At 38.2% G+C, this 24,896-nt stretch overlaps 1 protein-coding gene across 3 annotated transcripts in view; it reads left to right on the forward strand.

Moving 5' to 3' along the window:
- The window catches only part of BCAR3 (breast cancer anti-estrogen resistance 3), a 94,203-nt gene that overhangs the window by 47,010 nt on the left and 22,297 nt on the right, over positions 1–24,896 (forward strand). For all 3 annotated transcript variants that reach the window (XM_021404791.1, XM_021404789.1, XM_021404792.1), the window contains one exon: positions 10,495–10,534. In XM_021404791.1, coding sequence (XP_021260466.1) covers positions 10,495–10,534 — 40 coding nt within the window. The remainder of the gene's footprint in view (positions 1–10,494; positions 10,535–24,896) is intronic.

Here is a 24,896-nt window from a genome sequence, read left to right on the forward strand (position 1 = left end):
AAAAGGTGTGGGATGTGGAAGGGCAGGGTGAATTTAGCTTGACTCTTTCACTGAGGAAATAAGCAAACGAGTAGCTCTAGTATCTTTTAGTTCCATGGAACCCTGTTTCTAAAGATCTAAATGTGGCAGACAAACCTGTAAACTAAAATGTAATGTTCTGTAAACAAGCTCTAAGTATCTACATACAAGCACTTAGTATTTGTAGTTCTGAAAGCATGATATATGTATCCAGATTTGTAATTAGCCAGACGTCAGTCCCCTTGGAGTACTGATCAGCAGGCTTGTTTTTCTATGTCAGTTCTTTCCCCATAATTTCAGATAAAGTGCTGCCAGCTAGCACTGGACATGGTATTGCTGCAGCTGAGAATTATTCCAGAGTAGTAGATTAGTTTATCTGGTCATTTAGGATGTTCTGTACTTTTTAACATTTTTTGATCTTCAAGTCTCTTCATATTTAGCTACATAAGACTTGCATACTTCTCTCAAAATCATAATAGCATCTTGAATAACTGTCCAGGAAAGAATAGGTTCAATTATAAACCAGCTGGTACCGCTGACATCAGTAGGTCTATTTTATCAGCAGAAAGTTGAGCAGATTCACTGTTCCCTGCATAACTGTGTCCTTGTAGGGTAGTACATTTGGAAGTTAGCATGATGTTGGTATTGAGCTAAAAAGCCATTGGCTGAATTCTGGGTTCCTGAAAATTTTCCTTTCCTCTTAGGGATACTATCACAATAGATGAGACCTGCTAATGTCCTTGAATTACAGGGTATTTTTTAGGTTTTACAGGGTATTTTGCTTGTTTTGTTTGTTTTTGTTTTGTATGGAGGAAAAATAAGTAAATAATAGAGTTGGCAGATCTTTAAGGAAGCTTTCCTTGGGGCACAACAGCTCTCCATCCCCAGGTGCAGGAAGTCAGGAAACGAAGACAAGAGACCAGCGTGGCTGAAGCAGGACCTGCTGGTCAAACTGGAGAGCAAGAAGAAAATACATGGGCAGTGGAAACAGGGACATGTACTGTAGGAAGAGTATGGTGAAGTTGCTAGCCTGTTTAGGGATGGAGTCAAGAAAGCCAAGGCCCAACTTGAACTAAACTTGGCAAGGGGTGCCAAGAAGAACAAGAAAGGCTTCTACAGGTACCTCATCTGGAAAAGGAAAGTCCAAGAGGGTGTACCCCCCAGTCAGTGACACAGGCAAACCGGTAACAACAGACAAGGAGAAGGATGAGGTACTCAACAACTTTTTTGCCTCTGTCTTCTCTGATAACTGCTTGTCACACAGCCCTTGAACTGTTGGTCCAGAGAGGACTGGGGTATCAGCATCCCTCGACTGTGAGCAAAGGTCAGATTTGTGACCACTTGAGGAACCTGAACATCCACAAGTCCATGGATCCTGATGAGATGCATCCCAGAGTCCTGATGGAATTGGCTGATGTAGTCGCTAAGCCACTCTCAATGATATTTGGAAAGCAGTCAGGTGAAATCCCTGGTGACTGGAAAAATGGCAACATCACAGCGGTTTTTAAGAAGAGCAAAAAGGATTACACAGGGAACTACTGACCTGTCAGTCTCACCTCTGTTCTGGGAAAGGTCATCGAGCAGATCCTCCTGGAAGCTATGCTAAGGCACATGAAAGACAAGGAGGTGATACTGAAGAATCAGCATGGCTACACCAAGGGCAAATCCTACTTGACCAACCCAGTGGCCTTCTGTGTTGATGTAACTGCATCAGTGGACAAGAGAAGAGCCACTGATGTCATCTATCTGGACTTCAGTTACGTCTTTGACATGTTACCCCACTACATCCTTCTCTCCAAATTGGAAGGATATGGATTTGATAGGGGGACTGTTTGATGGACGAAGAGCTGGCTGCAAGATTGAACCCAGAGAGTGGTGGTCAGTGGCTCAGTGTCTGGATGGAGATCAGTGGTAAGTGGTGTCCCCCAGGGGTCAGTGCCGAAACAGATACTCTTTAATTAAAATCTTCATCAGTGACATTGGCAGTGGGGTCAAGTGCATCCTCAGCAAGTTTGCATATGACACCAAGCTGTGGGGTACAGTTGGCATGCCTGAGGGACAGGATGCCACCCAGAGGAACCCACACAGGCTTGAACAGTGGGCTCAGGAGAACCTCATGATGTTCAACAAAGCCAGGTGCAAGGTCTTTCACCTGGGTTGAGGCAACCCCCACTACCAATACAAGCTGGGAGATGAAAGGATTGAGTGCAGCCCTGCTGAAAGAGATCTGGGTGTATTCATGGATGGGAAGCTGGACATGAGCCAGCGGTGTGCCCTCACATCCCTGAAAGCCATCTGTATCCTGGGCTACATCAAAAGATGTGTGACCAGCAGATCAAGGGAGGTGATCTTGCCCCTCTACTCTGTGCTGGTGAGGCCTCACCTGAAGTACTGCATCCACATGTGGAGTTTTCAGTACGGGAGAGATGTAGACCTGTTGGAGCATGTCCAGAGGTGGGCTGCAAAAAGGGTCCAAGAGGTGGAACACCTCTCCTACGAGTACAGGATGACCTCTTCTGAACAACCTTCTGAGGTTCAGCCTGGAGAAGAGAAGGTGACCTGGTAGCGGCCTTTCAGTATCTAAAGGGGAGCTAGAAGAAAGAAGGGAACAGACCGCAGGGTCTGTGGTAATAGGGCAAGGGGTAGATTTGGGTTGGATATAAGGAAAAAGTATTTTACAGTGAGGGTGGTGAGGCACTGGCATAGGTTGCCCAGAGAGGTGACAGAAGCCCAGTCCCTGGAGACATTCAAGGCAAGGATGGACCAGGCTCTGAGCTCCTGATCTAGCTGTGGATGTCCCTGTTCATTGCAGGGGAGTTGGGCTAGATGACATTTAAAGGTCCCTTCGGACTCTTAAGGATTCTATGATAATATTGTTTGCTGAATTTAAGTGTTGCAGTATAGTTCTTCAGGTATGAAACTATTTGCAAGATTGTTAGGAAGGATCAGTACCTCTGGTTACCTTTGATTTGCAATGTGAGCTGAGAAGGACTTTTATAAAAAGCACAGATTCTTTTTTTAAGTAAAAAATAACCTGGTATAATGCCTGAAATTTCCTCTTTGAATGAGTTTTGTTTTCCAAAAAGCCTGTACCAGGCTGATTGTGAGTTTGTGCTTGTGTTTTTTCATAGGAGTAAGATAAGCATGGTGAACTTAGGTGAATTTGTGTGTGCACCAATGCTTTTCCAAAAAGGAAAATTCCTTAGAAGCTGACAAAGCTTCATGCCTTTTGTCCCAGAATTTCCCATTGTTGATCTATCCCTTTCACATGTACGCTTGCAAATTTCATCAGTGCTTTCTCAGAGATGGAGTTCAGCCTCCCACTAAAGCTGATAGAGAACTCCCTTTTAGCACACATCTGTCATACAAGCAGATAATAGCTAATATTCTCTGTTTATATTCAGAATCAAATTTTCTCAGCCTTTTCACGTTTGGGGCTCATTTCTAGTTTGGCTTCTCTGCCTTTCATTCCCAGCCCCTCTGCCATTGCTGGGATCAGTTCCACTCAGCTCTTTTATCTTTGCTCCTACCAGCTTCTACTGCTGTTGTTTCCTTGACAGAGAACCAAAACTTTGCCTCTTGCATTTTATACCTGGGAACCCTGGCTATAGGTGAAATACAGGATGTACAGGTATCTAAAACCTGCCCACATGGCAACCTGGGGAGAGAGATTGGTGTTGGAGTTCAGTTAAATTCCAGCCTTTCAGTTTCTGAGTAGATGAATTGAAGTGCCATATGGGCACATATGTATCAATTTAATTTATTTTATTTTTTTGAAATTAATTGTGCGATCAGGACCTTATTCTTAATTGTTAATTATCTTGCCAGGTAAACTTGGGCCCAAATTCCTCAGAGCCCCAATCAAAATTGGAGTAATTTGCTTTTTAAAAACTCTTCTAGAAACTACTGCTTCAGGCTGTTTCTTCTTTGGGTAGAGCACACTATATGGAGTGGAATGTTACTTAAATTTCTCTTTCCGTTACCCCTAAAGTTTCTCTCTTACAGTTGATGTTTTATGGTCTCTTCTTTAGAGAGTCTGTGGAGCCCTCTGCTCCCCTAAGTAATGTGTTCTGTCTTCTAACAGTACTTTCCGTTTCACCATCTCCCATCTCATATCCTGTCCATGTTACTGTTTATTTTGCTTTCCACTCCTTTTATGATATAAATAAATAAAGTTCTATTTTCCTTGAGTACTGCAGAGCATAACAACTGTACGTTGGTACCTGCTGTTAAGAACCACCAACCATGCAGATAAACTTGATGATTTCTTTTCAGTCCCTGAAGGAAGAGGGGTATAAAGTGAATAGCAAAAAGGCAACTACAACTTTTTTTTTCCCCCGACTATGATTAGCTGATTACCTTATGTACTATTTTTTTTTTAATTAGAGCAGGAATCATTTTAGAGGCATTCTCTTTAAAAAACACAATAAATCAGAAGAAAACATGCCAATACTGTACTAGGGCAACCGCGCTTATATTTACTATTATTATGACTGACTGTTTCTGTGTCATAAGTTTTATTAATGGTATTTCTGCTACCATGAACCTGTCAGTTTGTCACACTCTGGCTGAAACTATGTTGTGTGTCTGTACTTCTACTTTCTAGCAAAAAATGTTTGTTAGCAAAAGATATACTGCATTGCGATTTTTCCTATGTTGCAGTCTGGTACATATTTTTATGATAGATTGTGAAATTCCTTCTGGCTTCTGAAAGTACTGTAGAAGCCACAGTTTATTATGTGGTGATAAGACTGCATATTCTTGGAGCTCTGTGCTGAGCAACTCACTAGTACCAACTTGTCAAAGTACAACCTAGTTGAATGTTGTGAAGATGGGAGATGAGCAATCAAGTGTCATGTAGGGTTACAAATTTCTGATCTGTTAGTGAGGAGGAAAGCAGTGAAATTGAGTGAAATACACAAAGCAGAGTTAAATGTCACACAGGGGATTATATTGTATGTCTTGCTCGCTCACAACGTCCAGTTTAGATGGGTGCCTGATGCAATGAGCTTCTTAAACTGGGGTAAAGAAGCAGTCAGGCAGGATAGTTTTTCCTTCCACCATCTTCTTAGATGTGTTAGTTCTTTAGTTCTTCTTAGAACTAAAACAGGGGATTAGCTTTCCTTTGTTTCAGGTCAAACACACATTCTTGAAAACATATCAGCCAGGTGGCAATCATCCTTTGTGAGTGATTTTTCTACCTAGATTTACATGAGCTTCAGATAAATTGGTAGAATCTGTGATAATACTGAGTGTGTCTCTTTTTTTTTTTTATTCAAGTAATTTAAAAAACATTTAAATTTCTGAATAACTCGATTCTGAGGAACTACAGCAAATAAAGCACTGACTGTAAAGAGTGGTCAGCCAAAGGTATAAATCATAGATGACAGCACGTGTGCAGAGAGGTTTGTAAAAGCAGTGACTGTTTTTGAAAAGCCATAATTCGGCTGCGCAACCACTGCTTTCACAGCATTGTGACAGTCCTGGAAAAAGAATATTTAAGAACAGCTTTAAAGAGCAAGCTTTGGCTCTTGGACTCCTAAATGTTAGGGAAAATAGAATAATGGAAACTCTTACTTCAGGCTTTTAGTCAGATTGTAGAGAGAACAGTACTGCGTGTGGTTCAAAAGTAGAAGTTGACTTGGACAAGGTAATAAAAATAGGATAGATTTTCTGCTGTGGTAGGTAGAATGGAGCAAGTGAACGGATTGCAGAAGATAGAAGTGGTGAAAGTAAATGGCTATGGTATTAGCTCTGCAGGGGCATTCTGAACAAATATGAATGAGTGAAGATTTTATTTAATTCCAGAGAAAAGAGTGTTTTATCTTTTTCTGAGTTTTAATTACTGAAGAGTCCCTGCTGTTCTTGTGTGAACTGCAGGTCATTATGCAGTTAGTCATAGAAGTTTGCACTTGTTTCCACTGGTGTTTCCATGAGTCATGTCCATAGTGTTGTGCAGCTGTAGACAGAAGAGTGGAATGAAGTTAGGAATGTAGTAGGAGTGTGTGTGTGTGATGCAGAAGCTGCTCAAGGGTAAAATCATCAGGTCTTTTACTATAGTTTACAGTGCAAATAGCATTAATCTGCAGTACGTATACTTAAATACAGTATGTCTAACATGTTCAGACTTGTACCTTCGCAATTAAGTAGTTGTGTATTTCTTAAATCTATGTAGAGGGAAAGATTTTGGAAACAAATTGAAGGTGGCTTTTAATCTTATCTGGTCTATATAGCAGCTATCTGTCTAAGCAGCCATGCAACAGCTTGGTACGTTTTTCAGTTTCTCAGGCTCCTTTGAGCCTGTACTGTCTTCACTCTGATTTGTCAGCAGGAGCCTTGGCACACTGTTGAGAAAATTGTTCTACTCAGCGTTACTTTTTCAGTGTAGTAGATAGGAGCTGCTTTAACAAATGTCACTAGCAACGGTCGCTGTAAAACAAAGAAACATGCCTTCTTGTAACAATGTGTCCTAATGTTTTTCCCCACAAGAACATTTATAAAAGAGCTTAATAGCACAAATGTCCTTCAGGGACTGTCAACAGTTTTCATAACTGTAAGAATTACCTAGTTGAATGATGATGAGGATTTGGGCATCTCTGATTATACTGTTATGTCTACACTTAAATTGTATTGAAGTTATCACAGTTAATTGCTAAGTGTGGCTGTGAGGATGGCAAAGGCCTGGAGAAAGCAGGTGCTTAATATGGCTTAGTCTGTGCAGGTCTGTATGTTGCAGGGTTCTTCACAGCAAGAAAGAGGTCAGGAAGTAACATAAAATTGTAGAAAGATAGAGGTTTTATTAAAATTGACAGCAAAAAAATTGAAGGATATCTGCTTAAAGATTCTTTATTGATGTAGTGCTAGAGAATTATTGAACAAACCTCAAGAGTCTGCAGAAGGAGAAAAGCTTCTTGAAAATTCTGGCTATTCTGCATCCATTGAGCTGAGTGATCAGAATTGGGTTTGTGCTACAGCAGCAAGAAAGGTGTTTTCAGACGTAACAAGGGAAGCTCAAGAAAGAATGTGCTTCTGGCCAGGACAGCCTTAGAATGGTGGAGGTTAAGACTGGTGATTAACTGCTTTCTTTTACTGGTGAATTGTTACTGGAGAAGTATTTTATTCTACTGCAGTTTCCACACAGATGTGGAGGAGGGCTACCTTGTACATGTGTACATGTACACTACTTGTACGTGTGGCGAAGGGTTAACAGAAACACTCTGGAGAGAGACTTTGTTCTTCATCTCTTGAAATGAGATGGTATGGATGTGAATACCCAAAATGGATGTGAGAGTATGTATTCACATCCCTTTCTTAAATTATTTTTTGTGACAGATTGAGTATGAAAAGAGCATAAAACGAATACTGTGTGACCTACTGAGCCTTTACCCAGTGCCTTACTTTGATGTGTTCTGAAAATATTCCAGATGACATCTTTCTGCATTTAATGGGATTTTTGTCTGAATGGGAATTGGGCTTATCTGATTATTAGGAAGCCAAAATATGTAGTAACACCTAACCTGTGAACCTGCAGTTCACACAGTAATGGTTGACTTATGTGCGGACTCTAACTTATACATATTTTAGGTAAACATGGAAATGAACAAAGCTGTAACGTCAAGAAGAGAAACACTAGCATTACTTGAAATGTAATAAAATCTGATGAAGGATGAAGTTTGGTATTATTGAAACAAACCTTTGACTGAATTGATTTTGAGATGTAGCAGAGCCTGCAAGTACTTATCTTAAAATGTTGTTGTGTTATTTTTTTCCTGAAGACTATCCAATACAAAAAGTGAGGTTGTAAATTCACCCTTTTTATTAAGATGACTTAAAAAAAAAAAAAAAAAAGACAGAAAGGAGCTTTTATTTTTCTTTAGGGTCTTGACAGGATAGGTTTCCTTTGCTGGGAGCATGTGACATAAAGAAGTACTTCATCACTGCTAACTGAGAGCTGAGATTCAGGGGTTAGTTTTGTGCTCATTACCTAGTTATTTTGATGAACTGCTTAGTGTGGCAGCATTGTGCTGGAACTGAATGATACAAAAATGAAATAATTAATCTTTACTATTAGTTATTGCACACCAGTGAAAGTTACTATTCCTTGAAAATAAACTCAAAAAATTGCACAAAGATGAAGACTTAGACAAGATAAGGTAGGGAGAGAGGAAGGAAGATCTGTTAGGAGAAACATGGCTGGGATGAGGAGGGCTTACAGCATAAGCATCCCCTTGTATAAGCTGTACTAGTGGGGCATTGTAGGATTTGCTACATTTTATTGTGTATCAGTTTATCAGATTAAATATTACCATGCAAATCTCTTGTAGAGATTTGCTACAGCGTATTTTTCCCAAGGTCAAAATTTTCAAAGCACTTTTGTCATTTGGATGGTGAATAAATACAGTGAAAGAAAAGTAGGTTGCTTTCTCTCTTTCTGTCCTGGTTTCTTTGCTTTATATGGCAGTAAACAGACTGCTTTGTCTTAAAGTGTTTCTACTTCTTTCATTTATTTTCCTTTGGCTTGATCTGTCCTAAAGATCTGTTGCTTTGCATTTGACAGTGGGAACAGTAGAGTCCATAGCAAGGCCAGTGTACAGGAGTAGAGTTTGTGAATACTAGAAGAAAACATTCTCAGTGCTAAATAATCCTGTAAACTAGTTAGTTTTATTGCTCAGGTTCATTGTTTAGGAGTACATTACAAACACAGTGCTGTTAGATCCTTTTTTTCTGAAAGATTCCACAGACAAGTGATGAGTAAATTGCAAAATAAATTGCTAATTTTTTTTTCACAGTATTCGGTATTGTCACAGCTTCCCACAGGTCATTTGGGTATGAGAAGAGTTTAGCCATGCTTATGAACTTTCCTGAACTGATTAAGAATGGGATTTTTTTTTCTCCAGTTAAATTGCAAACTGTTGTGAAAGAAAACTTCACATTTTTTTTCTACACTAGCTTCTTTTTTCTCCTGTGCTTCACATGCTTTCTCTGATAAGTTTGCATGTATTTTATGTGTGTTGTCCAAATGTCTCTTCTTTGGATATTGGCTCAGAAAATACTCCAAACTGAACAAATTCTAATTCCACTGGATTTGGCATCATTGGTGTTTTTATTTTTTATTTTTATTTTTTAAACTTAACTGGGAATGGAATTTGGCTGTTGATAAGATGGGATTATTGAGATAGTGAGAAACAGTAACATATGATCCAACCTGGACAGCTGAGCACCTTGCAACATTCCTCAGAGGCAGAGCTGAGAAGCAGGGCTCTGTTTTGCTTCAAGATTAAAAGCTGTGAGGGAAGGAGACCTAAAGCTGAGTGTTAAACAATAACCTAGTTTCTGATGATACACAATTACATTCCAAATGAATGTGAAGTTGACACTATATTTTGAGTTTGTTGATTCCAATGTAACCCATTTTCTACCTGTCTGAACCTGCTGAAATTTCCAGTGTTACGTCAGGGCAACTTCCGTTTGAACAGAATTCCCTTTCTAAATGCATGGGGCATGTGTTGGCAGTGTGGCAAACTGGATGCCATAACAGGCTCCTGATGGCTTTATGAGTCTGCAAGATTTTCATTATGTCTGTTGCATGATTGTGTGTTTGTGTTTAAATTAGCACCATGTATGTCATCTCAGACTCTGTAGAAAGCATCCAAGCGTATACTGCAAACTCTAGTAACCGTCTTGTTCCAAACCAAAAACAGATATACAAAACCCTTAGAAAATATATATATATATTATTCCTTTTGATTGCAAGAGTTATAATTAATCATAGGGCTCTTCACTTAAACTTCTGTGCCCTTGGGAATATTTGTCATGTGTATGTATAGACAACCTGCAAAAACAGATTTTATTTTTAAGATAGAGCAATGGCTTGACTATTTGTCTTTCAAAGAATTGTAATGTTGAAGTTACGATAATTTTGTGAAGTTTGTAAAAGAGTACAAGAGCCATATTTTTTTCAAAATGTAAAATAAAACATTATGATTTTGCAAACTCATTTATTCTTTGCTTTGGCGATGTAAAAAGTGAATGTTTTACTTTCTATTATGTTAGCAGTGTGTGCCCTCTCAATGCTGTCATTACCAGTAACTTAAGTGGGAAAACGTATAAGAAAGAAATAAATTTAAAAGCTTGAGAGTTCTCTCTCTTTAATTCACTTGAAATGTTTTAGGTAACTATTTTCAGCCATCTGTTGAAATTTCTTTGTCATAAGATTGATTTTAGTTCGCTTAAAACTGTATAATGATGTTTATTTCCAAAATTAAATAATAGTAGCTCCTCTACTGACTTTCTAGAAGGAATCAATGTTCAATATATTTGTGAAATGATTGAGTAGGCCATCTAGCTTTACAAAGGCAATTTTTAACAAGAATTTTAACATGATCTAGTATTCAGTACAAGAAGTATTTGGACTCACCGTTGGTTTTTTTTTTTTTTTTCCCCTGTTTCCCTTCTTCTTGCCTCATTCTATTTTAGAGATCAGAATATTCTGGATCCTACTTTGGAGTATGTTAAGGTAAGTTACCAGTTCCTATCCTCCAAATATTTAATTCAATATGTAACTAGCACTGCAAGAATATTTCCAGTCTTTCGTAATCAAATAGTGCTCCTGTCTGTCTTTTGCTATAGAGAAACTAATTATAAATATATCAGACCATTTTCTGTGTGATTCATTGAAAACACTTCTGAGTATTGTGTTTCATTTTGATACTGGGGCCTCTTCTCAGTTACAGGCTGACTACCCATGATCTTGTCTTTGTTAACGGCTTAAAAGAATCCATGTTCTTGCTTAACTGAGTTCTGGGGAAGTGAAGGAACGCATCTGCAAAAAAAAAAAAAAAAAGTCAGGTTTTAGCAATATACTTACTTGACGCTCCAGTTAAAAATTCACTTCTGATCTGAAAAGCAACTGGAATCTTGGCAAATTGTGTATTCTACTTTCCTTTTGTATGTATCAGAGTGCTGAAAAATACCTAAATATGTATTATGTTAGTGTAAATCACAAACACTCTGAAGCATTCATAACTCTTATTCAAAAGTCAGTCCTGAATTGGCAGTATAGAAAGCCTGGAAGACACCTTAGGGATGTGATTCCATAGCCAGAACCTCTTGCAGTGCTCTATGTCTGTAATTTCCACTGAATTAATACCTTTCTTCATGGTTCATTTGAGTGAATATTCTTTTGTAGAACTTTGAAAGAACTGATTTGTAAGTCATTTCTCTCAAAGATGACATTCTTTCATTATTGTGCTTCTTTCCTCTGTCTTTTAGGAGATTATAATGTTCTGAAAAGTATTTGAGAAGCACAGGTTATCCCTGACTATAGGATGTTTCTGTAGCTATTCATGTGGACAGTCTGAATTTCTCAGATGTTTGAATTTCTGCTTCAGGTTAGAATTCAAGTTACAAAGAGACTGAGGAGGACCAATAGTGAGAGACTGAAGAGGAAATTCTGAAGTCAGTTGGGTTCTGATGTTAGAATTCCCTTTGTTGGGTGCTCATAGTTGAGCAAAATTGAGATGTTCCCAGGATAGGGTCCAGGTTGATAGAAGAAGTAAACTAGGAAAAACTGTAATGTGGAGAGGAGTCCTCTGCTAGACTCTCAGCTGAGGGTTGGAGTGAAAGCTGGAGTAGTGGTTTGGAGTAAGAAAAGGGGATTAGGAGAATGGGAAGGGTAGAACAGTGGGAAAGGGGCTGCCAAAGGACTCATAGGACTGCTGCTAGAATTCTGCTCTAAGTATCAGTTAGTTCAGTGTTGCAAGGTCCCTGGCCTTAGTCACAGCTTAGTGCTGAGATATGATAATGTAGTGCTCTTTGACAGAGAAGACCAAGAGCTGTCTGAAGAGCGCTGTAAAAGAGTGGATGCCAAAGGCCACAAAGTGGTGGACATGTTAGTTGCATTACTTAATCTGTTGTTTGTCTTGTGCTATTCTGGACAGTGTACATTGTTACAGTTTTGATAGTATGGCCAAGTAAAAGGCAGAGGTACCATGTGCCAATTCATCAACGTGTGTTTTGTCTTGTTGCAACAAGTTTTATATATTATAAGTGTGGTTTCTCATCTGTTCACTTTTCTAGTAGAAACTTGTCTTGGACTCTTGTCAATAGCGACGGTGCTAAACTTACTTTGATGTTGGGATGAAAAGCCTGGGGAAAAGAGGCTTATAAAGAAGGCAAGGGCTACCCTCTCCTTCAACTCCCTTTTAACAAAGTTTTTCCTGTCTATGTATCTTGGATTAATGAACTGTAAACTTGGTCCACAGTCCAGTGGTTTTAAAATAGGAATTCTGGAGAAGAAATCTTAAGGCACAACTTCAAGAAGTATGAGAAAATGCTTTCTAAATTTATAGAATTCTCAGCTCATTGAGTAAATGGTGAAGGCCATATGAAGTCAGGTATAAACTGCTGAAAAGTAAGGTACTCAAGTCACAAAGCTTTAAAACAAGTTTTTGTACCATCTCACCCTGCTTGTAGCAACTTTGCATTTGCACATGTCTATTTGTATTCGGACAGTCAGGCTTCTGGTGTCTCTACCAGGTTATGGTCCTTAATGAAGTGTACTATTTCAGGGCCCTGAGGGCACTAATTGGCCTCACTCAAGGCCCCTACCAACACTGGGTGAACAGAAGCTCTGCTTAAGCTGGGATTGGTGGCTTCAGGCCACTCTTGAATTATCTTAGGTGTGCCTGCTCCTAAGCTCCATTCCTGAATTGCTGTGCAAGAAGCCCTATGTGGACCTTAAACTTGGCCCATTATCCTGTCTTGCCTGAGGCTCTCTGGTGTGTGACAGCGCATGTCAGTGTCATCACCCTCCTCAGCTTGCTTGTACCTTGGTGCTAGGAGACTGCACCTTGTTGGTGAGCTCATTTCCCACACTGGGGAAATGAGCTCTCAGCTCACCTTCCCTTGGAGAGCTGCTCCATAACATGCCAATAGTAGTTGACTGTGTTGAAAGGTCCGCTATCAGATGCGATCAAATATCTGCCATCCTGATGTCTGATGCACTGTGTAAGGCTGTACAGGCATACTTAATCCAAAGCTGCTAGTTTTAAACTGGCTGGATTTAGAGTCTTTTTAAAAAGGGAAGCCGAGCACAGAGCTGATCTTACAACTTCACAGTTGCAAATCATAAGTTTCTTTAAGTAATGCAAACATGCTACTTGACTTTGTGGGTCCCATAAGTAGATGATCAATGCTTGTTCAGAATGTGCTCTGGCTGGGTGATGATCATCATCTCCTTTAAACAGAATGGGGAGAATTCATTCAGGAATGACAAAAAATATCTTTTGATTCATTGTGCTCAGTTTCACAGTGCAGAGAACCTTGTACTGTTTATCATGCAATAGTGACTACCTGCAGGCGCTGTTACAAAGAACAGAGAGACTGATGGTAAACTCAGAAACCACTTTTATCAATTTTCTGTTTATACAATTCTTTCCTTGCTAGAATCTGGTGACAAGAAGTAATATGTATAATTGTTTGTATTTAAAAATACTCTGGCTAGGGGAAATACAAAATACATGATTTTTATTTTCCTCTCTTTTATTCTTTTCAAGATACAGGTTGGGAAGGACACGATTATAAATTAGTCTTCTGATCTTCTGAAGACGTTCTTTTTTAGACTGCTCTCTATAGGTGGTGCGCTATGATTTCTAATGCTTAAATCTAAACTGCAGCTCACAAGCGGCAGTTTTATGCATCTTGAATATTGATGTATTTGTTCATTCAGTATACAGAGATCTAATTATGCGTAAGCTCATTCTGAGGGAAAAACATGCACTGATTTGATGGAGTCTGAGTACTGAAGTGCCTGTATGACTTCAGCCCTTCCTTTGTCTTTTCAGCATTGCTGAAACCATGGTCACAGTTAAATGACTCTTTCAAAAAATCCTTTTATGGTAGCAGCAAAAACAGGCCAGACTGCTTTGAGACAGGCTGCTAACTAAGTCATGAAAGAGATTTATGAACACAATAGCACGTTGTACGTTCTGTGAGATTTTTACAAGTTTTATGAGTCAAATAATAGAGCCATTGGTAGTCTCAGCAGGTTGTTCCCACACCCAGAGTCTGCACTTCTACGGGACAGACTCCTACAGGGGAGAAAAGGATCAAGTGCTGGCAACTTTAGAGTGCATTGGAGAACTTGATAGTCGTTTTCATCAGATGCGTGTGAACTAAAGACGGCTTTCTGTCTCATTCCTATGTATTGTACATACTTTGGGATCTTTCAATAGAAGTCTATGTTGAGATCATTAAAGCTCTATCAGGGTGGAAAGAAAGAGAAACAGATTTCTCTGCTTTATGGAAATCTTTCAAGTACTTCCTGTGGCAAAAGTGCTAATAATTACAAAAATACGTATCAGAGTAGTTCTATAGCCTGAGATTTTAGAGGTATGTTTTAATTCATTAGTGGAAGAATTAAAGAATTTATGACTGTTTGTCCACTGTGCGTGATCACAAGGAAAGTTTATATTTAGATTCAGACTTGAAAAAAAATGTTACTGGTTTAAGGAAGTTAGAGCTGCAGAAAAATATTACTCCATTGTGACATTTTCCTAAAGCATACTTGTTTTTCTCAGCTGCACAGTGTTTTAGTTTTATTCTTCCTTGATTTTGTTAGAGAACAGGCTGTCATAGTTATTATTGTCACTTATGACACGTCTTGTGAATGCAACTTGAAAATAATATTTTGATGACATTCTGAGGCGTTGGTCATGTCTAGATTTTCAGTTTTGAGGAACTTTGATTCAGCAGTGAGGTTTATTTATGCGTAACTTGTGTGATTCATTGAAAAAGTTCATCTTCCTGTTGATGCCAATCACATGTGTGGGTGTTCATCACTCTAATGGCTGTTCCAAGAAGATAATTTGGGAAGAGTACTATCAAAATGGAAGTTAGTTCATGTGTCTGTATATTAGGCATGATTTAGAAAAAATATTTGTCAGCATAACATGTAGCAGCAGCTTGGTAAAGAGTTTTTCCTGATGACACTGAACTTTGATTGCAAGGAGCCTTTTTTAGACGTGGAAATTTATTAGAGAAATCCCCATCCCACTGGAAAAGTTGCCAGTACAGTGTATACCTGTTTATGAACCACTGTGTATCATTCTCTGTGCAGACTTGTCTATTGAGATGCAAGTTGTGACTTGTGAATGAAAGGTTTATTGGGTTTTTGTGTTACACATTAAGTATCTGTGCTCAGAGGAGTGCGTAATGCTAAGACACCATATGATTATGAGGTTCCTTTTGACTCTTTTTGTTTTGTTTTTTTTTTTTGCTTTTTGCATCTGCAGCAGGGCAACAGCATCACAGAAGGCAGAAATGTCAGGCAGAATGTATTTTAATGAGGAGGAGTATGCCCATATAGCTGAGTTTCACTTTACCTTTTTGTCATTATGGAATTGATATCCAGCTTGAAGATTGTTGGCTTGACCTTGGCATTGATCTAAATGATATTTCACTCAGCAATATTTACAATTTTCTGTTTCTCTACTTAATAGGATCTTTAGTGTCACAAAAATCACCCCACAGCAATTGCCTCTTCTATATAAATTGTGTGTAATTCATAAAGATAGGACCCTGCTAGATCTAATCCAATGTTAAATGCATACATTTATCCACCTGGTAATTTAAAAAATCCTCTTGAGATTTGCTGAACAGCTGATGGTTATACATTGCCCTCTGCTGGAGAAAAATATTGTTACTGTGGATTTTTTTAAAACTGTCATGGCTATTAAAAATAAAATTTTCATAATAATTTCATTATAACCTTCATAGTAACCTTTTTTTTTCTCTTCAGAGGCACAGAATAGGGATGAAAGGTTTGCCTCATCAACTCTTCTTCTTAAATTATACAAGTCTGGTTGTCACTGACATTGTTAGGATAGATATTCTAATCTGTTCAGCAGCCAAGGAAAATTACAAGACTTAGAGTTCATAGAATCATCAAGGTTGGAAAAGACCTCCAAGATCATCTAGTCCAGCTGTCCACCTACTGTTAATATTTCCTCAGTAGACCGTGTCCCTTAGTACAAAATCTAAACCTTTCCTGAGCACCTTCAGGGACAGCGACTCAACCACTTCCAGGGCATGACCATCCTTTCGGAGAAGAAATCTTTCCCTCAGCTGCTCCTCATAAGACTTGTCCTCCAGACCCCTCACCAGCTTCACTGCCCTTCTCTGGACATGCTCCAGGTACTCAATGTCTTTCTTGTAGTGAGGGGCCCAAAACCAAACACAGTAATTGAGGTGCATCCCCACCAGAGCTGAGTACAGTGGGACAATCCTCTTCCCTGCTCCTGCTGGCAGCATTATTTCTTATACAAGCCAGGATGTCATTAACCTTCATGGAATCCTGGCTTGTGTAAATTGCATACGTAGTTGAAATTCAGTAGCTCTTAAATAGTTAATTCCCTCTAAAATCATTATGATAATCTTGTCCCCATTTACTTGGAATTAACAAAAACTTGTTTCTAAAATCATTTTTATAATCTTGTCCCCGTTCACTTGGAATTAATGAAAATTTGTTTCATTTGATAGAACAGTTATCCATAATTAGTGATGGATCTTACACCCAAGCTCCAGTACTTAGCAGTGTTGCAATTTGTTTGGCTAACAGCCTACTCTCTGGGAAGATGATTGAGTCAGCAATTCTATAGTCTTTTGGGTGCAAAGTGATGAATAAAATTTAAGCTGATACTTCCAGTAAATATGCAGGAGCTGTAATTCTACTGCTGTACAAGACAATGCACTTTTCAGTGTGCTGTCCTAGTTCATGTTTCCTGGAAGGGAGAGCCCCAGATTAGCCTGTAACAGTTTGGAGCTTTTTGTTTTCTCCCAACCCAATAGTCTTGCATGACCTGACAAGCTTTTAAGATCTGGTGGTCTCAGGTTTTTTTGTTGATGTTAATTCTTAAGTATACTGAGAGCAGAGGGTTTTTTTTCCTTTGTGAATGCTAATCCTCATATGAATTCAGTCAAGTGGATGGTGGCTTTCTAATTAATATGGCCTTTATTGTAAAGTCTTTCAGCAGTAGCTCTTGCATTCCCCTTCCCCGATGCTGAAATAGAGTTTATGGTATTTTACATGTGAAACAGCTTTCATAATGTTTACTAGGCTTCAGTAAATCTAAAATGTTGATACTTTCAGCACCATGTATTCTCTCTAATTATATGCTAAGGATCAATCTTATATCTACCCTCTCATTACAAATTTGACCCTGTTAATGTCTCTATTCTAGTTCTTGAATATTGTTACTCTTTAACTCTTAAATTATGTCTGTTGTGGAGTCACCAAAAGCTACTACATGCACTGAGATTGCAGTAAGCTTTGAGTTGAAAATATCTATAAGAGTACATTGCTCTAACTTCCTTGGTACCACTAGTGACACTAGTACCAGAAGAATACTTAGCTGATTGTTCAGTATCTTTGTTAGATCAACAACAACTGTCAAGCCACATTCGTTTATGAGAAACATCAACTGGAAAGACCTGAATCTGAAATGTAGGACAGAAATTTTGAGGTACCAAGGAAAGCTTCGATTTCATATTGAAAGCATTATTTTTATTTTGACTCTAAAGATCTTGTGAAACTTGGATTTAAGTGAAAAAACTCTCTCCAAAATATTAATATCTATGGCCCTCAAAAGCTGACAGTTATACATTGCTATTGACAATATCCATAAATCAAAATGATGGCATCATTAAGGGAAATAATAGTGAATGATAATGTTTATTTACATTTCAAAGAAAGGAGAATAAAAGGGTGGACATTGTCTAGTCCTTCTTGATTTGTGATTCATTTTCAGTGCAAATATATAATTTTATCAGATGTTGTGAGTATTGAAGTGAGAGATCATTTCTGGAAAAAGCAGTGCTTTCTTGTGTAATGCTGTACCCAATCCTTTACATCGCCTTATTTGACAAAAAAAAAAAAAAAAAAAAAAGAATATCCCATTTCCCAAAAAAGTGCTACCTTTGTCTAAGAAAGAAAGGTGCTGAATGACACTATTGCTGCATGTAATTTCTCCCACCTCACTTGCAGCGTACATTTAATATATTCTTAAGAGCTACCCATGCATAATAAAAAGGATTTGAAGATTTGAGAGTGCATAAAACTTTATATAGCTGTAAAGCGAATTTGATTTTTCTTTCCATTTTCAATTTCTGTGCAAACACTTGTCTGTTAACACAAGGAGAAGAAAAAGGTGTCTTGCTGTCTGTGTGAGGGCATCGGCTGGAATTCTTATAGCTTACAGCAGGCTTTTATGTACATATGTCAATAGCTGTGTGTGTATAAAAGCTATGAGTGCCACGCATAATTTTATGCCTTTTCATGTGAGATACTTCAGCTATTAATGGAATAGAGACCTCACAGCAGTTTACCATCTTTTGTATTGATCTTTTCCAAACAGTTGCTGAGCTGTGGTTTTGTGTGGAAGACTTGTTTTCATTTTGAGTTTTCATTAATATTCCATGGGAACCAAGCTTTAAAAATGAAGGTTATTGATGTGTTTGGATCCTTTTCATAATCTGTAGGTGGATTAATAGCAAAAGCTTATTGGTGCATGAAATTGTTCATGTTAAACTCATACATAGAGACACCTTACTGAAGTTGATTTTCAAATATATACAAATACATAAACTGCAAGAGGGACTGTGTATATAGCTTGTGGAAGTCAAATTATTAATAAACATTTTGGGTATTCTTAGTGACAAGACACATGGAGGTGAAGCTTCTAATTAGAGTAAGACTAGTATATTGTGTGTCTGTACGTCTTACCTCTTGGAGACATACTGTTTGGTTACAAGTTGACTTGCAGAGAAGGCAGAAGAAGGAACATTGGAAGTAAATTTCAGTTGGGATATCATCTACAAATTTATACTCTCAAAGAAGCAGAATTTGCTGATTGAGGGTTTTACATGTCAAATACTGTTAGAAACCAAGCACATATACAAATGAGGGAATAAAATTTTAGTGGTTGTGTAGAATACCCTGAGATCATTTACCTCCTTGTCTTCAAATCTTTCAGTTAGTAAAGGGAGGTATGTGAGTTGAGGTGAGCTTGCTGCATTTGCTTCCTCAATTTCATGAAAGAGTATTGTGCAGAAATGTGGGGGGAAACAGGCCTTCTCAAAATCATACATGCTGCTACAGGCTATGAAAAACTGAGCTCCAGCAGAACCCTGTGACCTTTGGGTTTAATTTTCAAATGTTATGCCTCCAAAATCTCTCTTTCTATAGAAGGCAAGTATTTTAGGATAACCAGGAGTTCTGATAAGTGGTTAATCAGTGGAGTTCTGATAACTGAGGTTCTTCCAGCTACCTTGGTGAAGCAAAAGAGTCTTTTCATCTTTGAGTTATAGCTGAAATTGGAGTAAATCTCAGACAAACACTTTGCTTTGATAGGAGTGGGGAGACTTTCAAAAGCAGAAATCCGCAGTTAGTAATTGTACTAGTGGGTCCTTTTTATATGCAAGAGAACTGTAGAGTGTCCAGCAAAATTGAAGTTAGACTAATGACAGCTAAATTAACAGGAAAGGGAAGAAAATATGAGCCAGAAGTTGTGAACGAACGCTTTTTTTTTTTTTAAAAAAAAAAAAAAGGAAACTTATGCCTTTTCACTTTTTTATTTTCTCCAGTACAAGGAATAAATTCAAAGAAAGATAGATGAGACCTTACAAAATAGGTTAATGCTTTTATGCAAAGTGCAGACAGTAGATGGAGCTCAAGCATATGTAGGCTAGATTGTGGTAGGATCAATAGCAGTGTCTGGTAGCTTCCTAATAAATGACTGTAAGAAAAACTACACCTAATGCCAGATGTTTGTGAGGTTTGAGTGTTTTAGTTATAAAAGAGCAGATTTCTTACAGTATTTAGATGTCGTAAAGTTCACATTAGGACCCAGTAGGAAGCTCTTAAGAAGGTTGGACTCCTATTTTTGCAGTTTCCAATCTATATTTTTAGATGACTCTGATTTCCAAAGGTTTATTTGTGCAACACTGAACATGAAATAAATGGTATCTCTGCTTTCTTATTATTCTGTACAATAACTACAGAGTATTTCCTGATTTTTCCTAATGGAAGTGCTGTAGAGAGAAGGAAAGAGTTTGGCTGACCTCTCCCATACCGCACCCCTGCAATGCAAACAAGTGTAATGACAGCTACAGCTGTATCTCTTGATTTGTGATCAGGAACTGCACCAACAAGAGCTTGCAGGAAGTGAGGTTAGTATATGAAAGCGTCAGTTCTAGTAAGAACTGACACAGGAATGGTATGACGTGAGCGAGGTAGTGGGACATTGTATGCCCACTGACAGTTGAGTCAAGGACAGATAAAAAAATAAGTAGCATTTTCAGTGTTGTCATCCCCTTTCCTCCATGTGTTCTACACTTTAAAAACTGTTCAGCTGTAAACAGTTGGTCAGTATTTGGAAGCATTCCCTACAGAACTTTGGTTAGAGGTGCTAGGCTTTGTCCTAAGGACTGAGTACTGGTACCTAAGTGGTAGTGGGCATTGTGACAATGCTGTTTCTGTGGGCAAATAATTTATCAGTTGTTGTCTTCTGACTTTTATCAGTTGTTTTCTGACTTTTTCTCACATCAGAACCACAAATGATGAGCTATAGAGAAAATACATACATATAAAAAGAATAATGTTCCAAGCTAAAAATTTAAATGCTTTGATTTTATTTTTTTCTTTCAAATTTTATTCCTATTGTACTTTATTGCAACCTTACAGATGTCATTTCATGGCAATAGATGATCAAAACCCAGGTTAGATTGTGCATATGCACCGTGCAATCAGGAGGTTCTGTACCTCCTGTGGTGTTACTAGCCCAGTAACAGGGAGCAACGTGCTCTGGATTGGCTGCACGCTATATCGGATTTAGGCTGCTGACCCTTATACAGTACACTATGTCTTCTGTTGTTAATGGTTGGCTTTCTGGGTGGATTGTTTACTTTCATTTAGTAGAAAGAAATCTACTGTAGCATCACATGTGTTCCTTTGAATATTGTTAAGCTGATTTAAATGCTTAGATGATTTGTTGGTGCAGTACCAAATCATAGTTACAACTCACCAATTTGTAATATGAAGTTGATAATCATAATTCCTTGTGTGAATTTTAAGCACTCCCATGAACATGGGTGCTGTTTTGTTCAAAATAGCTTCTTTTAGCTCTGCAGACTTTGATAACTTCAGGCTGCTTGTGAGTTTTCAGGTGTTCGTATTTTTACAGAGTTTGGTTGCCTGGCTTGAGCCATTTGCATCCTTGAATCCAAAGAAATCTCTTTGCTGTTATTTTTTTGTTTTGTTTTTGTGATGAGAGAAAAAGAAACCCACAACCCCAAGATAAATTATTCCAACATTCTGCCTTGTTTAACCAGTAAGATTAAAGTAGCCTAGAAGGAGTTCCCGAGAACAGGTTCACACTATTCATTGTGAACACTTCAAGCTCTTGCATATGCCCTGTGCTGTGAGTGGAGCTGGAAACAGCTCAGGTGTTTCAGAACGGTCCCAGTCTATGGTGCTGCGTAAGTGTAGTTTAAACCAGATCATGAAACACTGTAAGTAACTGTAGAGGCTTTGTAATAATACAGATGGGTCTGGCAGAGACACCTCATTTTGCCTTGTTGATGGATTATTAGGAAGTTGATTTGGAATATTTATGTGATCAAGTGTCCTTAATCTCGTAAGTTTAAGATCTATGAGCTTAGAAATCTTTTCAAAGTAAACTTGACTACCAAGAGTACTCTAGCCAGCCATCCTTAGAAAGAAATGAAGGCATTATCACATATGTTAAAATTCTTGCAAAGAATCCTTGAAAATAAAGAAAGGAATATATTTGATCTCTTGATGCTGGAGAACATTAGAATCACATAAATAGCTTAGCTTCTCAGAATTATCAAAGTGCCAGTGGAAGTTGCAGGACAGGAGAGTGAAAATGGCTGTACCATCCTTTGCTCTTCTGAGTCAGTATTTCCTAGCTATGAATGTAGTGTAATTTGGAGTGGTCTGAGGGGTGTTCTTAGTCATGCTGGCTGAAAGCAGCTCCATGTTAGCCGTCAGAGCAAGAATTATTGTACCATCACCCAGAGGGTTCTTGTGTACTCTGTGATTTCTTCCACTACTCTTGATTTTCACAGTACAGTATCACAGTGTCATACAAAGGTTTGGTTCTGACTGTTTCCTAAGTATGCATTATTTGTTCATTGACTGTAGGTGCAGAGCACCTACACGTTAACCTTAATATAATGAGATTTTTTTAAATAGATGCGCTATCTAAATATCCAAATAAAACACTCTCGTTCCTGTCAGCGATACTGCTGATTTAAAAAAAAAAAAAAAAAAAAAAAAACAAATTGTCAGCAGCTGCTCTATGAAATTGTACAGTATTATTTTTAAGGGTAAATTTCATTGTTTCTCTCACTGCAACAACACACATAGTTTTTGATTCTTACTCCATTACAGACAGGAAATGAAGAACTGACAATTATGATCTGTAATTTATGTGGTACTGTTTATGTTGAGCTGTGGTTGTAAAACTTTTTTTTTACTGATGGAGAGTAACAAGCCTTTCAAATGAAAAAGGGATAAGTGTGCATTAAGCCAAATATACTTTCCCAATTGAGCTGTGCTATCCCATTGACGTAAAGAGATTGTGCCTGCAATCAAGGGTGTTTGTTGAAGATGTGCTCATTCAGTCTCTGTGCTGTCAGTATGGAAAAGACTAGAGGAGGAATCCAGTTCCTATTGAAAATATTTGGGAAGATGTTTCATAAGCAAAAAACTTAATTCTTTACCTCCCTTGTTTTTTTCACATGTTGTTTCAGGTGAAGCAACCTTGTCAGGAATTGTATCATTCAGACTAGACCACTGAAAGTATACCAGGAAGTTTCCCTAGGTAAATGAGTCAAATACAAAGCTGCAAAATTAGCAAGTCTCTGTAAGACGTGAATATACTTGTGAAGTCACTGAGGCCTGGGGAAATACATGCGCATTAACTAATGAACCATAGCAACAGCTGATTGGATTTGTAGTCTAGAGCTTGGTAAGGGAGGAAAGCATAAGTACGTAAAGGGTACTGAATCCTCCCTATTGTCACAAGTGCTCTTATGGGGATTTGGATGTTTTCTTTTTTCCTTTCAATGCAGTGCTTAATGCTGAATTTTGTTAGAACTGCTTCTCCAGCCCTCAATTCCTGGCAAAGTCTTGTGACTGAGAACCTTTGTCTAAATTCCAGTGTATGTCTATTCATTGTTTGGTCATAAAATATTTTGTCCCTTTTCCCCCTCTACCTTAAAGAGCTTTTCTCCTTTTCTAAATTTATTTCTGATGTTTTTTGGAGTAAAAGTGTCCCACTTTATTTTGCATCGCTAAACCAGTTGGTTTCTGCTGCCAAAAGAGCTTAATCATCCTCATAGCCCTTCTTGTTACCTGGTGTAGTTTTAAGTTCTTGTTTTGTTAGTTTCTGTTCATGATATACCAAATGAAACCTTAGTGTATTGTGTGCTTTTCTTTGCTCAGTGCTGCTGCTTAGCTTGTGTGCTGAGTCCCATTGCTTGATTCAAACACTGAGGACATTTCACTTTGTTCAATTGTTCAGTGTGGGAAGGAGGTACTCTATTATTAGGTAGGAAGTATTGCTTCGCAAGTATTATCTGAGGACGTCTGTAAACATTTAATATATGCAACCTCCTAATTATGGAATATATTGCTGACAAAAAAGACAAGTAGCTTTTCCTTTTAAACACTCCTTGGAAGTCATGGACTCATAATTTGAGGTCTGAATTATCTGTAACTTCTGGACTTTTTAGTACCATCCAAGCTATAAATCTCTTCAAAATTTCTCATTTTTGTGTGTTACAGGCTTCTTTGCTGTCTTCAATCTAGTGCATTTTGTTTCCTTTCACCGTGTCTCTTAGGCTGCTAGGGAGGTGAGGTCTTGTCCCTGACCACTGTTGTAGTCAAGCAAGGTATTTGCCCTTTTTAGCCCTAGTTCTTGAGAAGGCATTGAGGTGTATAGGGCAGATGCTTTGTTGATCAGTTGTTTACCAGTCAGTGAGCTGTCCACTGACTGCATAACGTGGGGGTTTGTTAACTCTTTCCTGTCTTCTTGTTGTTTCTGTTCTTGGAGCTTTTCACACCTTTTCTCCTTTCTTCTGTTAGTAGAAGCTACCTTCCAAAACAAGAAAACATCATTCTCCTAGCACATTTCATGGCAAAATGTTTCTTGAATTAAAATACAAGCTGCTCTGACTGCAGAAACTGGATAACTTATCTCTTTCCCAGATGAAGTCATATCAGAATAAGTGCGCTTAACACCACTATTAAAGCAGTAGAGGTAAAGTGAGAGCAAAGTTGTGAGAATCAGTGCTGAATTGATTTAACTTCTCTGATTTCTCCTGCCCATCTCACTTTGCAGTCCTGAGGCAAATTTTCATGAATCACTAGTTAATTTTGACAGAAATGAAACTTACTACACTTACTGAAATTAAGCAATGCAGAGTGTTGTTCTTACAAATTTCAACAGTCATTTTTGGTTTGCTGACCTCTTTTCTCTAATAACATATTCTGTCAATGAATTCCACAAGCTTCTCACACATTTGGGTGAAATTCATTTCTTCAAGAATACGCAAGACAGATCCAGCATCTTTTTTTGTGTTCTAGTGGCAGTGGAAAAATTAGAGTATGATATTTTTTTAGCTACTTAAAATACTCTGGATGAGTTGTCTTCAGACAACAGGCCATACATTAAATTATAACAAGACAACGACAAATTTTTACAGCTATAGAAGAACTCCCTCAGATGATGCTTGAGCTAAACTGCAGAGACTCTGCAACCTGCCTAGTAGTAAGAAATCTGAGACACAGCTGA

This window comes from Numida meleagris, chromosome 7, assembly GCF_002078875.1.
Source record: "Numida meleagris isolate 19003 breed g44 Domestic line chromosome 7, NumMel1.0, whole genome shotgun sequence".
Lineage (NCBI taxonomy): Eukaryota > Metazoa > Chordata > Aves > Galliformes > Numididae > Numida > Numida meleagris.